This window comes from Cyphomyrmex costatus, unplaced genomic scaffold (genome assembly GCF_001594065.2).
Source record: "Cyphomyrmex costatus isolate MS0001 unplaced genomic scaffold, Ccosl1.0 scaffold1150, whole genome shotgun sequence".
Taxonomy (NCBI): domain Eukaryota; kingdom Metazoa; phylum Arthropoda; class Insecta; order Hymenoptera; family Formicidae; genus Cyphomyrmex; species Cyphomyrmex costatus.
Genome location: NW_017275120.1, coordinates 1 through 18,440, shown reverse-complemented (window position 1 = coordinate 18,440; position 18,440 = coordinate 1). Strand labels below are relative to the sequence as shown.

Here is an 18,440-nt window from a genome sequence, read left to right as displayed (position 1 = left end):
CAAGAATGTCACGACTAATTTTTATATTAATAATTTTTAGGCAATATAGCATACATAATGTCGACAAATTTGCAAATGCTTTAAAAATTGGCAAATGTTTGCGAGATAAAACATCATGAAAAATATGATTGATACAGATGTACTATGCTTGTATATATTTTTTGTAGCCTGTACTATGCCATAATTTTTTTATCTGTTTATCGTATTTTTGCTTTCAAATTTTTCGCTTGCAATTGCAAGTGGACCCACCGCTCCGGGCTTCAACACCTGGTGATTCGGCGTGGCGGCGAGCGATCCTCCACCTTTTTGTTTCTGTGCGGCATCATACAACTGCTTCTGCATCACAGCCAAAGAAACTTTATTCACTGACAAGAATTCCTTCATAGAGACCAATTCGCCCGACATCCTGCGAGGCGTCTCCGAGTTATCCTGCGCCCTGATCGAGTCCCTACCGACAAGCCTGTTCGGCCTCCTCTTCGAATAGTATACGGTCGATACGGAGGACTGTCTTCTTGGTAAATACGGCGCCGCTACATTCCGATTACCGTATTGTAATTTATGTATCACGTAATTCAGGCCCTGTTTTATTACGATTGACGTGACGTTTAACAAGGAGTATATACAGCAACATCCCATCACGAGGAAAACAAAATTCATGAATCTTTATTAAAATAAAATTACCCAAATACACTGGAACTAACCATAGCTTATAAAAAAATTCATGAATATATGCTTTTTTTTCATCGAATTAACCATACCCCCTTAAGTATTTCAGTGTGAATTTATGTACAGGGTGTTCATTTGAAAACTTTCCAGCTGATTATCTCAAAAAATATAAAAGATACAAAATAACGTTAAAACACGTATTCCATGATTTCGAGGGGGAAAGAGAATGGCACTCTCAATTTTTTATTTGGAGGGCATTTTCAACGTAATTTGAAGATCAAATTAATTTTTTTAAATGGAAATGTATATTTTTTATTACAGCATTTTATTCTACGTAAAAAAACAAGTAACTTTTGTAGGAAACATTTTTTTGTTCGATCACTATTTTAGGAGATATTTAAGAAAATAACAAGGCATAGCTACTGTATAAAATATCATCATTTATTATACAATTTATAACAAATGTTCAAAATATTCTCCGTTGTTTGCTAAACAATAATAAAGACGATTCTGGAACTCTGAATGAACATTTGGAAAGTATTTGCTGGAATAGCTCTACATTCTTGTACAATTTTTTGACGTAAATCGTTGATATTTTCCGGTGGAGTTTTTGAGTCGAACTGAATGGCAACCTTTATTTAAATTTACTAGACAACGATATTGATGCACTTATAAATGAAAGTCTTGAAAATAAAAAAGATGAAAATGGCGAATTGTTGTTAAATGAGGAACTTTTGTGCTTCCAACAAGATGGTGCTCCCCTACATTATGTGTTACCAATTCGACAGTGGCTAAACAATCGATTTCCATAGAGATGGATTGGTAGAAGAGGAGCCATTGGCTTGATTCGGGGAGACGCTATTAGCGCTATTTGTTTCATTTTATCTTCGATGTCCATTAGACGTGAGACAAGGACGTACCACACAAATGGCGCTAATAGCGCGCTGCCCGAATGCAGCCATTGAATGGCCACCAAGATCTCCTGATCTAACTCCACTCGATTTTTTCTTATGGGGACTTAAAATCCGTTGTTTATAAAACTCCACTGGAAAATATCAACGATTTACGTCAAAGAATTATACAGGAATGTAGAGCTATTCCAGCAAATACTTTCCAAAATGTTCATTCAGAATTCCATAATCGCCTTTATTATTGTTTATAAACAACGGAGAACATTTTGAACATTTGTTATAATAAATAATGAAATTTTATGCTGTAACTATGCCTTGCTATTTTCTTAAATATCTCCTAAAATAATGATCGAACAAAAAAGTGTTTCCTACAGAAGTTACTTGTTTTTTTTTTTTTTACGTAGAATAAGATCCTGTAATAAAAAATATACATTGCCATTTAAAAAAATTAATTTGACCTTCAAATTACGTTGAAAACGCCCTCCAAATAAAAAATTGAGAGTGCCACTCTTTTTCCCCCTCAAAATCATGGAATACGTGTTTTAACTTTTTTTTTGTATCTTTATATTTTTCGAGATAATTAGCTGGAAAGTTTTCAAATGAACACCCTGTGTATATATATATATATATATATATATATATATACCATATATATACATATATATATACACATATATATACATATATACCATATATATACATATATATATATATACACATATATTAGCGCATCTTAGTTAAAGAAAAATCAAATTTGTCAGTCTATTATTCAAAATTTAGTTAACAGAATTTCAATTTACGCCTTGAAACAATCTTTGCAATCTTACCAGTGTACGTAAGGATAGCTCAGTTGTTGCGTGCTAACAAAGTCGCCGAAGCCAATAGTAGTAAAGCTCACGAAGGTAAAGTACAGTGCGTCGAAGTAATCCCAGCCCTCCAGCGGTGCATAAAGTGCAGCGGCACAACAGGCGACGATGCAGGAGGTGACGGATAAATAAAACATGACCCAGTATACGCTCGGTTTCCATTGATCCAGGTTCACATGGTCGTCGTCATCGTCAAGGATGTCTGGCAAAGATGGTCTCTGGGTATTCGATGATTTAGTAATCCGGCGGGATGTCAATGTAGTCTTGCGGAGACGTCTTCTCAATCGATGTACATGCCAGCTGCGCAAGATCCACGCTAGGAGAGTAATGATTCTCTCCAAAAAGAGATTGAAGAACAAGATACCACCTAAATTATTACTTAATATTAGAAGTAGCTTCATTAAGATTCCACTAATGCATTATTAACTTTAATCTCGGTTTAATTTATTGTTTATCTTGATCTAATTTTTAAAGATGAAATTAAACTGATCCAAATTAATCTTATATAGATGAAAACTGATCTATGTAATATATTTAAGTTTTCATTCAACATTCCTGAATTTTTATTCTGTATTTCTAGAACCAGATTATTTTTAATATTATTATTTATGATTTTTTAATCACGTAAGACATTTTTTCACATTATTAGATGTAGATTTTATTATTACCGGAACAACCGAAGAAACCGTAAAGAACGACTGCCGCTTTACCCGCCGATGTCTGGGGTGCAGTGCTTCCGTATCCTACAAAATAATTTCAATGTTACGCTTCTTTCATTTCAGAAATATATTACACGGCGACGAATGCATATATAGAGATCGACGACCAAAGGACAGCCAGAGTCGCGTGTGGATAAGACTAGGTCGCGAGATATTAGCATTCCAGAATTCACATTCTCATGCATACACCGGCCGACGACCCTTACCCCCTTATCCCCTTACTTAACATCATTATGACCAAGTTTTGCTGAGGAATGCGATCACCTCGACAAAACTTTTCTCTGTATAATTTAGTAATGTGTATAAATACGTGGTACATCGCGAAGTTGTTAGTACTCAAAGAGTATAAAAAGTAAAGAAGAAAGAGCAGGAGGAAATTAAATTATTTGAAGTACAATAGCGCCTCCCTATTTTTTTTATTTATATTATATATATATAAATGCTATTTTTGATTTAACGCTGGCTTTGATCGCCAGATTTTCGCTTCTCCCAAAGCGAATTTCTGGCTGACAAAGTCCTTAAACCATTTTGAACCATTTACACGGTGCTAGTAACCAGTATAAGTCGCTAACGTTTTGGAGATAGTTTAGTGAAAACAGCCAATCATGTAAGCGCAATTTGCGAACTATTCGCCAGTTGTCCGCTGATTCATTCGCTACCGTTTTTATACGGAGCGTATTTTTTTTAGACGTTGCTGCTAAAATCGCTTGACGAAAGTGTTAAAGTTGGACATGCTCAACTTCGACGCGCCGCAGCGATTATATTAAACGCTGTGACTTAAAAATTTTGAATAAAAAATGAACATCTAGAAGAAGTTTTTTTTTATCAGCGAATTCACTGACGAATTAAGAAGTTTGCTCAAAACTAATAGAAGCAGCACCGTGTAAATCACCCTTAAATGATTTTTTGATTTCTGAATATACCCGAATATACTTTAAAATCTTTTTTTCATGTTAAAGAAAAAAATCTGAGAAATATTAGATTATATAACTTAAATGTAATTCGCGCTTGACTCGCGAATACTGATTAAGATTAATAAGAATAATTGTAATAAAAAAGACTTTTACGAATATTAAGATCTCTGGTAAGGAATCAGGCAGGAACGTTGTTTTGATTGAGGCATGAAAGTTGATTTGTTTTCGCGACATCGCAAAAACAAGGAATTAAAAAAGTAGTTGACGTGAATCCGGTGAATTCCACTGATACTCTCAACCACATCGTAGATACGGATGACAAGTAATTGGCATTCCCATTATAGTATATTGCGTTATGTTTCTTACCGATCGTAGAAACTATGGTGCCAACAAAGTGAAAGCTACCGGGAAAGTCCCAGCGGCGTCTCTTGTTAATGATGCCGGTAGCGGAAGCGTTGCCATAGGCATATAGCAATTCATGCAGCCTCTGTAAAGCCAAGGGGCTATCTCGCAGGTGGTGTTTCCGAAACGCGTGATAAACCTGCCAGAATTCTGTCGCCTATGCGCATTTTAAGAAAAATATTAATAAATAATCTAGAATTTTAATCCGGGAATAATTATCTATAGGATATTCTTATACTTTAACAGCGAAAAAATATGAATTGTTGTAAAGTATGTATTAAATAATAACCGTGAAATAGAGGCGTAAAATTTAAAACACTGAAGAACTTTTTTCAGAAAATAAATATATATCCATACATTGAATTTAAAAAATTGAATATTATTATGTTCTTAAATATTAATAAATCAAAACTATAATATAATATACAATATAATAATATTATTTTAATTAAAATGTAAAAACACCCGAGGTGATAGTTAGATCGTTTATATAAAAAAAAAATCAATCTTGCTCCTTTTTCTTATTTTTATAAAAAAAAATCAGGTGACTTTATTCTCGGATTAAATAATTCTTAACAATTCTTATTTGTATGGATTTCACGATAACACGATACATTTATCGATCGCGTTACACGTATCGATAAACACAATAAAATTTATTCATTCATTTGGTGTGAATTATGAAGATTTAAAAAGAGGGAAAAGGTCTTTTTCTTAATTTTCTTTGTATAAAGAGAGAGAGATCACTGTATTTAATATCTTAATTTTAATTTTAAAAGACATTTTCTCCATCTGCGATTGTTTCTCGTAAGAATTATAGCGGAAGAGAGAAGAGTAATCTTTTATATATATTTTATACGTATATATATTTTATACGTATATATGTTATATTTGGATACACTTTTGTACCTGCCGTATCTCGAAATCACTTTCTAGCCTTTGAAAGAGAGCCGCGCCTGCGAGCATATATGCTGCCAGGACAACGGCAAGGAGGATAATCCTGGCGTTGTCCTCCGCGAGGCCTCCGCACAAGCACATCACCGGCGACTCATCTTTCCGATAGCCGGTGGCTGCTGCGTGCGACTCCCACTGTGCTTTTCATCTGGAGCGGCGCAAGCTCGGCGACCGAGAATTCATGAAGAGATACACAGATGCGAAATGAATTGTTTAAAGAATATGTCCTTTTCAACAGACAGATAAGACCTATAAATAATTAATTTAGAAAATATTGCTATAGCTAATTTATTTTTCTTTGCTAAGAAAGCGCTCATTAATTTTGTCATGTAGGTAGCTTCGGTGTAAATAATTATTTAAGACTTTAATTTTCGAATGCTTTTAAATTTACGCGAGACATATACTAAGCAGCGAAGGAGATGAAATTGATTGTAGCTAGATTGGAAAATATCCTAATTGCCTCGCATTGACACGATGGTACTAGACGACGTTACAGGCAGCCGAGATGTATATGGGGCAATCCAACGCCCGCACCATTGAAAGCAAATCCTTTGATGAGATAAAAATAGAAATACAAACACTCGCTTGCGTATTCACAGTATGAATTTCATCGAAGGGATGTTTTTTCGTGGGGGTGAGAGAGAGAGAGAGAGAGAGAGAGAGAGAGAGAGAGAGAAGTGAACGCCGCGAATAATTAACTGGCCCACAATGTGTGCGAAAAAGGGCAATGTTAAATTATGACTTTACCAGTTACAGATATTTTCAATTGAAGATAATATCTTCAATTTTGTCAATTAAAAAGTGAATCAAATATTTCGAAAATGTTTTAAGTCTAATTTTGGAAATTTCGTTACAATTAAAATACCAGAAAAGATATAGGCTATTTGTAAAATAATTTATATTGCTTCCCAAATTTAAATTTGGAAAGATATTTACGACAGATTTTTGATAAGAAAAAGGAGAAGGAAAAGAGCGAGATCAACCGCGAATAAATCATATAGACGTTATATAATAAAAATATTTTGTTAATAGATAATCTGCGAAAACTACATTTACATAAATAGATACTATCAGTATTCTCATAACGAAATGATTTTTTGTACAATCGTATAACAATCTACATAAAATATCGTGTTTTCCTGGTGAAAAAATTTCTCATTTTATTTTTCTAATTTATAATTTTTTTTCAAAAATTATAGAATGAAAATCTTAAAAATTTTAAAGTACATATGTTAGAACTCATATATAATTTTAGAAAATATTACATAAGAACTTTCTTAAAACTTCTGAAAGGTATTTCAATTCGTACAAAAAAATGAGAAATTTTTAAAAAAATTATAAAATAATACAAAAATTTCGAAATTTATATAAAAATTCCGAATAATTACATAAAGAATTCTAAAAATTTTCACCAAGGTAAGTCTGTTCTTTGTTGCTGAACTAGTATACACTTGTACTTAAAATGAAATAGATATATATTTAATGTTTGGCGAACGCGAGATAGAAAGTCTTATAATTAGTACAGTTCAGTGCAGTAACAATTAAAGAGTAGACCTATTATTCACTATTATACTATCTTTACGTCACGTATGTTAGAGCTTATTGTTATATATTAACAACGCTCTAATATTGACAGATAGTTGTTTTCTTGGCATGATCGTTAATGCCTTGCTTGCGGACCTTCCTCCAATTTCCGCCAGACGACCTGGAAAAAAAGATTTTAATTAATTATAAGTAATGAATATGTTATATTACTTATTTCACGCGAAAGAATTTTTCGTGGGATCTTTCTGGGTACGAATCACACCGTAAAATAATCATATTAAAAAAAAAATTCCTTTTCTGTTTGAAAGATACTTTTTCAAAAGTGAAACCATGTTGTAATGATTACTTATTATTAATCGAGGAATGGTAGTAACGTTTACTTACATTGCACATTTCTCTGACTAACGCCTTTTCACCATCATGACCTTCTTCTCTTTCCAGTTGTTCTCTGACTTCGAGAACTTGGAGAGCGCGCACTACGGCCTCCGGTCGGCTTCCTAAGTGAGTGTTGTCATTCGGGCTCGCAGGACTATCCCAAACTTCACCCGATGGTAGCACTTCCCAACCTTGCGCTCGGGTCTGGAGAACATTTTTGTCTTCTTCCAACTGTTTCACCCGTTGTTCCAAGCTTCTTACGTATTGCATTGTTTGATCTGCAAGAGATTTGCAACTGAATCATTCCGGAATTCCAGAAGATCATTAAAATAATAACTGTAATGTATATACTTTCACAGGTATGGTTATATGCGTACTCTTCATTTAAAGACAATAAGCACTTTAAATAATATTCATTCATCACGTACCATACTATTATTACATAAACACAAAAGTAGTGATTTTTTTTTAGAGAAGCTCTTTATTTTTTATAAAGCTTTCATTTTCTTCGAATTATGATTATTATATCTTCTAATATTAAATTAAATTAAAATTATATTTCAGCATATTTCCTTCTGCATAAAAGAAATGTTTGCGCTTATTGATTTAATACAAGAGGTAGAGAAAGAGGTCTGCATTTTTTACTAGATTATACCGTTAAATGTGGAAGTGTGTCTCGGCCTTGGCGGCGCAGTCTCTTCGGCGTTCGTACTCGAACTCGACCCGTCGCCGTCGTCTCTTTGACCACCGCTGCGTTCCTCATCGAGATATAGGCACAGTTCTTTGAGCTCTAGATTGTCTTTAATTAATTCCTGTTGCTTATTATCCAGTTGACGTAACTTATTCTGGTAAGCTGAAACTTCCTGTCGCATAACGCTCACTGTGTATCGGCCAAATCTCTGCCACTCTCTCGCTAATTTGCGACCCTTTTGACGATCGTCGTCCAAAAAGCAGCAAAGATCGCGCAATTCTTGGTTATCGTCGTTCAATCTTTGGTTAGCTTCTTTCAGCAACCGCAGCTCATTCACCTGGAAAGTAGATAGCTTTGTTAAGTCGTGCTCGTTTTATATTTCTTAAAGTTACGTTCTTTTTAAAAAAATTTTATATTGTTATATACATTGTTATATGTTTGTAATCATGTAAACAAATAGATTCAAACACACGGGAATTGTCGAGAATATTTCGATTATTTTGTTAATTTATTGCAAATCGTAACAAAGTTTAATCATAATAAATAACTATTTAAAAAATTTATAATCGTGAATAGCTATTCAAATACATTATAGTTCCTTGTATCTATAAGATTTTTATAGATATGATAATGACAGATTTCCCATTCAGCTAAGTATTCTTTTTTAATCAATTGTAAATTGAATCGAACTTTGTTATCGTAAATAAATGTTTAAAAATTTATTTTAAATATTTATAATTGTAAATAGCTATTCAAATATATTATAAGTTTTTATATCTAGGTTTTTTTTTACAGGTGATACCGACGTATCTTTTATGGTCGAATATGTTTTGTATTATTATAATTAATGTGCCTGTAGTGAGAGAAATAACAGTCATTGATTGCTACAAATGACGTATTCGCACACCGAGGTATACAAGCCGATTACTGAAAAAAATCCTTTCACCTATTCATCATGCGTGTGCGAGCGATGCGTGACCAATTCCGATCGCGTACTTTTGGTAAGCTTTTGCTGGTCAGAGGAAACCGATTGTTCGCGCGATCGTTTGCGGTTTATCTCACGTATGCGTGACTGTTTGAAATTACGACGGTCGATTCAATCTGTGTATGACCTACAAGAAATCCTCGAAAACTTCCGTGTAGCGTGCTAAAGATTTCAAGGGCAGCAAACAGCATTCTTGAAGATTCAACGAAATATTATTAATGTAACGTTATATATATATATATATATATATATTGATATCATATGAATCATGTATATTACGATCTCCCCAAAAAAACATGATTTTCTGGTTTTTCGCAAGATAGGTTCTATTTGCAATTTAACATCTAGCTAATGATTAGAAATTGTAGTGGATTTATTGCAAAGCAAAAACCGTTATACAAAAACGAAATTCTAAATCAAAATAAAATGAATTAAACGTATGAATAATTATTTAGATTGTGTTTTAATGTTATGGCATTCGAAGTAGAGTCATTTTAACAGGCCGTTAATTTAGATCTAAAAATATACGAATAACATTAATAATTTCAAAAGTTCAGAAACTCCTAGTTTAAATTTGTATTTAAATAATTTATATAAAAAGTTAACGCAATTAAATATAAAAGTAGACTCTCGAAAATTTCAAATGACAAGAATAAAAAGGGCTAATAAGAATATAAAAATCGCTGTTAGTGTTGCGAACATATAAAAAATATATTATAGTACATAAAATAACGATAAAATTAATACAATACTATACGTTTTGGCTTGCATCCGAGCCATCTTCAATAGTAAAAGTCGCAAATAATTAAAACATTGATAAGGCCATGGACAAGTAGGACAGTGGTAACCATCACAGTCATTTTATGTACTATAACATATTTTTTATATGTCGCAACACTAACAGCGATTTTACTCTCATTAGTCCTTTTTATTCTTATTATTTATAAAGTTAAAATTAATACATTGTATAGAGATGATTATAACAGAAAACTTTTGAGATTATACTTCTGAATTTTCCATATTATATTAACCTTTGTATGATTAAATCTCGTTAATTTTTCGTTGCTTATGTCACACGAAATTAGACAATCCACCAAGGAGAACTCACCAAGTTCTGTATCTGGCGATTCTGCTCGGCGGCGAGCCTAGCGATGTCACTCTCGGTCTTCCGCACGAACTTAAGCATCTCCACGGGGCCGAGTCGCAGAAATTCGTCGTCGCTGATCCTCTGTCTGACCGGCGCGCTCTGGCCGTTGTTCACCGCCGGATACTGACTGCTGGGTGGCAAGTACTGACCCTGGCTAAGCTTAGGCTGTTGGAGGTAGGTTGACGGCTGCGGCTGTTGTTGACTCTTAGACGCCGCTGCCGATGCGGCAGCGATCAGAGGGTTACCCGGCTGGGGATGATGATGATGATGCTCTATTCTTGGCGAGTATTTGCTCTGCGCATCCTTCGATGGTGGCTGCTGCTGCGATTGCTGCTGTGATTGAGTTGGCTGCTGCGATTGATGCTGCTGATGATGATGCTGCGAAGACGGCGGGGGCGGTGGCAACGTGCGCGGCTGCGTGTTCTGATGATGGTTCAAGGCCACGCCTGAACCTTGATTACTGCCGGCCTGAGCCAAGCTTGATATCGATGTACCTCCGTTGGCAAAGTGTAGATGGTTCTTCAGAATGCCGCTGGTAGGCTGCGGAGGGGGCTGATAGCGCGGCGGCAGTTGGTCCACTGGTTTGATTACGTGCGGAGGATGCTGCTGCTGCTGCTGTTGTTGCTGCTGATAATGCTGCGGCTGCGGCTGCTGCTGCTGCGACTGGGACTTACTCTTATTGGACATCGCGGCTAATTTAGCTCCAGGCTGCGCCGTGTCCCATTTCAGAAAGTCCACCGCGGCCTCCTCGCGTCGGTTTGACCCGCCGAAATCTGGGTCAGCGCGCGATCTCTCACGAGTGGCAGCGGTGGGCCCGGTCCGCGTGACCGGCCCCGCGCGATACATACGTTCCCTCCACCGACACCTGGGCCTCGCCTTATCGCCGTAGGAGACCCTGCTTGCGCGCTACTCTTTCGACGACCGATTTCTATGTTCTCCTTCTCTTCCTCTTCTTCGACTTTTTTGCCTTCTCCTCGTATTCGTCTTCTTTCGCGCGCTTCTTGTTCCGAATGCACCTGTTACCAGCGGCGCTTTACGAAAGAGTCTTGTCTAGCAAGAATCACATCACTTGTTGTATGATTCACTTATACTTATAGTCCGTTTTTTTTTTTCGACGTTAATTAATCTCAACTTTCTATCCGCATTGCAAACCGTGGCTTAAAGACAGAGCAGTAATTATGATCCAAGTAACTTTATCCGACGATCAACCGGAGATGAAGAAATCAGACGTCAGTCATTTCTGCGAAGTCGCCTTCACGATTACGTCCGTCCACATCCGTATTCTCCACGAAATTGTACCAATTATAAGTCTTTGATTCACAATGCACTCTGAAAGAACATCATGTTAAATCGGATTAACGTGTTCTGAAGTTAAGTAGATAATCGTACGTAAAAGCAATTATTGGAGCATTCACCAATGTTTGTCGAATGTTCGGATATATTCAGTGAGTACGTTTTCTTGTAACTACTGCTTACTTTCGAGACTACTATCACCTCAATGCTCGACTCTCGTACACGCGCGTCAGAGTCGTAACAGTCGTACAATCGTGGCCTTCGCGTACAACTTAAGCAGCGTGCTGCTCACAATCGACATACCATAGTCTCTCATACTACTAATCCCCGCAGTAACATCGATTCCCCTCTATCAGCAGTCTACGCGTTTCCCGTCTCTCTGCGGCTTGGGTGCCCTTCGCTTCAAGTGTACCGTGGGTAAGCGGAACACGGATTGTCGTGAACAATTCTTCTCTCGTAACGTTCATATGTTTCCCTTCCCTTTTTTTTTCGTTCTTTTCCACAGATTCTAGTGAAGCGAATATCATACCAATTTGCGCGGTTCTCGTTAAAAGGAACACTCTCCATTCGCAGCAAGGATATACTAATTCTCATCTATTAGCAGCGTGTTCTCCATCCGTTTTTCATCTCGGATACCATCGAATGTAAATGGAACCAAATTCGATATCTGCAGTTTCTTTTTATCAGCATTGTCATTGCAAATTCAAGTGTGTAAAAAGTGCCTTTAATATATGTATATGATTAGTTTTCCGTGTAAAAATAACACATTAATTATTAACAGGTTTCAAAATACTATTAGCATTAGATTATTAAGATTTTTCTAAGATGCCCATGAGCATCAATATTATTAAATTGCTTATCAATTTAATGATTGATATTATTATATACATTATAGTCCTGCTAGACTGAATAATTTCAAGTCTGAAAATTAAATTAGACGCGCAGTTTGCAGGATGTGAGTATACAAATCCAAATTATTTGAACACTAAAGCACCAGCTTGACTGCAGTTTTAGACCTTTATTTTCTATTCGTCATTGTTTACATGGTCTTAAAAGAAATTGTGTAATATTGTATAAGTATAGTGTCATTTTTACACAGAAAACTAACTATATATATTAAAGTTATTTCTTATTATACACTTGGATTCGCAGGGTGTGTGTCACACACAAGTGTCTTACCTCTCTTGCTTCACCGAAAGAACAAACACGTCGTCTTGTCCAAGTACTGCGTTTTGTCACCTTAGTTTCCAGAAACACAAATCGTTCGCAACTCAGAAATCGGAGCAGTTCCGATCTGCGTATATAGTATGTAAGGATCGTCCTGTCGTAGACGGCGCAATAGATATGGAGTCGATGAAGGGATTCCTGCTACGTGTCTGCGAGACACGTCGTTCCACCTGGCTTTCGCTCCCTGTCCCCCTTTGTTCCCCTGCACACCTTGGCCGGCGGCCTCATAGGAGACGCGCATTCCGCGCTGTCACCTGATCCGCGCGTTTTGAGCTCGTCGAAGGCACGTCAGGAGGCCTCCGTGTACTCGCGAGTACGACTTAGCGGTTGCCGCGGTACGACCGCCGTGGCTGCACTCTGCGCTGGCAATGCCCTGGCCCATTCGCTCGTCTACGGTCACCGCGCGCCAGATCCCCGTTTTTCTCGCCGGTAGGCCGCATTTCATAGGATGCCCAGTGCCGTCTTCACTTGTCCGGGCCCACACGTTGACGCGTCTTTATTAATCTTCTTGTGCAACGTTTTCCCTCATGCAATCGTTGTTATTATTGTAGCTGAGAGTTCCTTTTATATGATACCGTTAATTTATTACGTTTAAAGGTATTTTGGTTTAAAATTGCGGAGTCCTCTTTCTGCTCTTACTTAACAATTTATTGGCGATACATTAATTAAACGTTAGAATATATTGAGCCGATATTATAGATTATAATATTCTGCAAATACTATGTCAATAAATTGTTGACTACTAACGTTCATTCTTCTGTTTCCAACGCGTATTATGAGTATCAATAAATAAATAATTAATAAATGAATCTCTTAATTCTTATCGTTATTTTACAATTCGGTGGTCATATAATTTTGTTTTACCTCTGTATAATTCAAATTATTCTCCCTTAATAGCTCTTTTATAACGATCGATTTTCAATGGCTTTTAGTTATGTCGATCGCAACGCAATGATTTTGCTGAAGTATCCAATGATCGCGACTTTTGGAACTCGTTATTAAATCTCACTCGTTTTACGAGTCTATAAACATCATTGCGTGATTCATCAGGTCGATGTTTCATTGATACTCACATGGGCCCCGACTTGTACGAGCCGTCTTCGGAGCAGTTCGGAGTCACGTACTAACAAAACATGGCGGCCAACATCGTGGGACTTGATTCTTGAAGTGATTGTGGATGACGCCGGGCCACCGTGAGGCTCCAGCGCGGGAACTGCGTCGTGATGGCGCGATCTCCCGATTGGCTTACGAAGAGAGAGGGTTGAAGCGTGAGCTATATGAAGACGTGGGAGGACCTGGGAGGACCTGGGAGGACCTCGAGACTGGCACGTACAGCCCCCCGCGGCTTACTACTTGGGCCCTATATGCGCCTAATAACGAAATTGAAGAAATAGTGACAGATGCAGATTCTAACTGATGTGATTTGTATTTTTAATTCGGAAATGCAAATTAAGATGACGAGTTCGTTCTTGTTTTTTATTTTTTAATTTAATTTTTAATTTAATTTACATTTTATATATTTTAATATTTAATTTACACATTTAGACTTATTTCAAAAACTACACCTGAGTGCATCTGCATCCAGATATCATTTTATTCTTGTTGTTCACCGAATGTTACTTAAGGATCAAATGAAATTTCAGATACTTACTTAGAGTATGTATCCTGAAATTTCTGAGCACAGCTTTACTAAATGTTATATTAGGATCTGTTTATGTTATTTGAAATTTTCAAAAATATTTGCATTTAAAACCAAATTAATATATTCGGACATTGAAAAAAAGCGAAAATTTTTTGAATGCAAAAAGTGCAAGCAATATACAAGATGTGCATTTAAAACAGGTTACCTGAATAACTCGCTTATTTTTAACAATAGAAGGAAAAGTATCAAACAAAAATTGCTTGGTTTCGAGGGGCACATAATGTAATGTCAATAATTGTTTTGTAGGTGGAGGCGTAAAGGATATAGGCAAAGGTCAGTCTATTTTTTTTAAATGAAAGATGATATGTTTCTTTATTTACATTCTGAAGCATTTTAAGACGAATAATTGAAGGTCATTCAAGGTTACGCAAGGTCAATAATGGAAAATAAATTGTTTCAAGGCACTGTTCGAATAATTTCATGTCTTCTCTGCTTGTTGGTATACCGCTAATCGTTCAAGTGTATCACGATATGTAAATAAATATTGAATCGCACATAGCATTATCCATATTTACTGATCAATTCAAATTTATCTATCAATCGAAGTGCGTGTCTTGCGAAATATATATAGATCACCATAGATGAAAATGATATCGACTTTTTTTCCGCTTTCGTATTACGCATTTCGATTAACTAATCAGTATTTATTTTCATATCGTTATACACTTGAACGATTAGCGGTATACTAACAAGCAGAGAAGACACGAAATTATTTGAAGAGTGCCTTGAAACAATTTATCTTCCATTCAATTATATTTCATTATTGACTTTGCGTAACCTTAAATGACCTTCAATTATAAGTTTCTGTATTCGTTTTAAAATGCTCTATCAGAATGTAAATAAAGAAACATGTCGTTCCATTGAATAAAAAAAACAGATTTGATCTTTGCTTATCCTTTATTTTTGTTTATGCCTCCATCTACAAAACAATTATTGACATCACATTCCCTCGAAACCAAGCAATTTTTGTTTGACACTTTTCCTTCTAAAAACAAACGAGTTATTCAGGTGACCTGTTTTAAATGTCTTACTCTGTATATATGAAAAAAGACAAATCTATTTTTAAATAAATTTGCTTATATTTATACTTTTAAAATGCACATCTCGAAGAAAATATGTTATAGTTTAAAAAAATATAAAATATTTCTTATACTATATATATAATAGTGAAACTATTATTCATAAACTATCATTCATAATTTATGATTTCAGAGATCTAATTAGATTTTATGATTGCGACATGAAAATGCACTTACTGTTTATTTTCCGAGATTGTCAACATATAAAAATCTGGATTTTTCTGATATTTTTAGCGCACACATTTCGACACTCACAGAGAAATTCCTAACAATCTTGATTCTTTGTGGAGTTTCCCGTGAGACTTTCCAACCGTCTGCGATTTTTCAGCGGAAAACGCTATTATGTCTCAATGTATGTAGCGTTAACTGAATACTGTAATCTAAAGAAGTGTTAATACCTTCACGATCATCGAATGAAAAGCAACGGTATAATTTTTGCATAATTTCCATCAACGCATCAACGCGTGTCGACGGCGAAATAACACGCGCTTCCCTTGCAGTTATCTGCAATAATTCTACAGAAATAGGTAGCTTCGTAGACAACACACATTGTCTAGAAAATCTCACGCCCCAAAGAACACAATAAAAAATCAAAATGACTTTATTTTTTTAATCCCTTTAAACCCTGCGTGTATTTTATAAAAAAATGTACTATACATCAAATTTAAAGATATTATCCATTGAAAATTATTTATAATTCTATCGACAATATCAGAGATCTGATGTAGATATAATGATGTATATATGTTGAAAGAGCAGTTAAAATTTTGAAAAAATTAATTGTTTAATATAAATTACTTAATTAAAGAGAGTATGGATTCAATTAAAGAAAATGTTGTTTATATGGTTCCAATAAAATCAGGTTAAGAGGTTAACGTAAATCAACAAACAATGAAATTTTGTAACAAAATATCATCATTTTGATCTTCTCTTGATTTACAATTAGTGTGCTCCTTGCCTCCTTGGATGTTTTTTTTAGGTATCTTTTAGATATATATATATATATATGTCATAATAATTTTATGATGATTTTATGAAGTTATATATATTATACATTAATGATTTCGTTCTCCGCAATATAGTTATGTAACACCATGTGTTATATTATATTTATATTGTTAAATATATAGAATTGTAACATTGGTGTTACGTTATTATTTATACTTTTAGTTTGTGTTGACTGGGATATAGCAATGCAGGAGCAAAATTGAGGACGCATTCTCTCGATTACATTTCGAAATAAGAATCGCATGATTTCGGGAATCAAACTAAAAATTCCTTTATTTATGTATGTATTTATGACGAAACTTAACTCTCTTTAACTCTCTTCTTTTTTTCAATCCTTCTTTTTTTACCTTATAAATCATCGATGTTCGTCGATCTTCCAGACTGTACCGCATGGCAGGTGTTACTTCTTTACGCTCGTTCCTCGGCACACAGAGAGGTAATCTTCGAAAATATTCTACCTGCTCCGGCATATACATGTATACAGGATACACTTTGGAATATGTGCACCTGCATTCCAGCGTTGTTCGTGTTTCGCGTCGGGTGTCTGGCGAACGTACGGCGAAGGGAATAGATAAAATTTCAAAAGCGGCCCTTTAAATCCGGTTCCGTCAGTGCGACAGAATGCCGGAAAAAAACGAATCTAAAGAAGCCCGGCTGACGCGACGTCTATTGTACTATCGTAGAAAAGTTCTCGCCTGTGTAAATATTACGTATGCAAATGCGACAAGGGTATTATCGCGTAAGGCTTTCGACGTTGTAATTGAGAGAAATCAAAATTGACCAGCATAATTAATTTTTGTAACGATAGTGACCATGAACTGTTAACAATACATTAATAAGCGCGCGTGAGACTGCCGTCTTATTCTTAACAATTAAGATATTATTAATGATATAGTTATGCGCAATCAAAACCGACGTAAACTTTTTATCCTTCGTTTTCATCGATGTATTATTTTTATCTGTAGGAGAAATTAAAAGAGTTTAAGGATAATTACGGTCCAGATGGCTAATCAAATGAGATAAAGCGTTTCACTCAGTATTATTATTATTATTATTATTATTATTAACTTTATTGAGTGTACTGTTAACAAAATACATTCGATATATTACAATATTATTTGAGATAAACGCATCAGTTACACTACAATAGGCTGGACGACAGCTGAGCAGCTGATTTGAAGCCGTACCTGTATGCAAAACATAAGTGAGTTATACATATTGAATTTAAAAATAATTTGTATGATAATTACACAAATACGCAAATTAAAAACAAGTAAGAGGTAAGAAACTTTGTAACAATTAATAAAAAGAAATACAATTAATATTACAATTACATTAAACGCATAGAAAAACAGCAAAAAGAAATGTACATAACAATTCATCTGACATTAAATTTTGATCGAATATATTGAGTGATCTCAGAACAAAATATAAGAAGTCGCGGTATAGAGCGTAGAGCAGCTGTGGTATATCATTATAGAATTTTACTGCAGTATAGGAGAAGGCACTCTGAAATTTAGACTTGTGATGAGCAGGACACGAAAGTTGGTATTGCTGACGAGTACTAGGCAGAGAATCTGAATGAGAGTCAACGTTAAAATGGATCAAATCACGAAGATATCTAGGTATGTTTGAGCGAAGAACATTGTAGATCAAGCAACATAGATGAACTATGAAACGTTGAAAAATATTCAGCCAGCCAGAGCGCTGAAAGCAAGGAGTAGGGGAAAGTGGGCGAATTAATTGTGCGCACCTAAGGGATATTTGTTTTTCTGGGATAGTTTTCTAAGTTCAAAGCGATATAAATAGGGAAATAGAAACTATAAACATTCTCCTATTATTACGTATTCTTATATTGAACAGATTTTCATTCAATAAGGTTGTATTTCGCAAAAAGGAAAAAACGGAAAAGTGAAAAAGTTTGTCACGCGTCGGGTAATTGTGCGCATGGGTTAG

At 35.3% G+C, this 18,440-nt stretch overlaps 2 protein-coding genes across 2 annotated transcripts; both read right to left on the bottom strand.

Moving 5' to 3' along the window:
- Positions 1-189: 189 nt before the first annotated feature.
- On the bottom strand, positions 190-5,516 carry LOC108777595 (potassium channel subfamily K member 13-like). The gene is given in 5 exon segments (XM_018544526.1): positions 190-666; positions 2,404-2,810; positions 3,112-3,186; positions 4,443-4,635; positions 5,388-5,516. Coding segments are annotated over 5 exon segments (1,281 nt in total).
- Positions 5,517-6,922: 1,406 nt separating this feature from the next.
- Ccdc85 (coiled-coil domain-containing protein 85) lies at positions 6,923-11,619 on the bottom strand. Its single transcript, XM_018544492.1, has 5 exons — positions 11,591-11,619; positions 10,137-11,504; positions 8,008-8,380; positions 7,362-7,630; positions 6,923-7,137 (listed from the first exon to the last, which is right to left on the bottom strand). The coding sequence occupies exons 2-5, from the start codon at positions 11,019-11,021 to the stop codon at positions 7,093-7,095; spliced, it is 1,572 nt and encodes a 523-aa protein (XP_018399994.1). The 5' UTR covers positions 11,022-11,504; positions 11,591-11,619; the 3' UTR covers positions 6,923-7,092.
- Between the last annotated feature and the right edge of the window lie 6,821 nt (positions 11,620-18,440).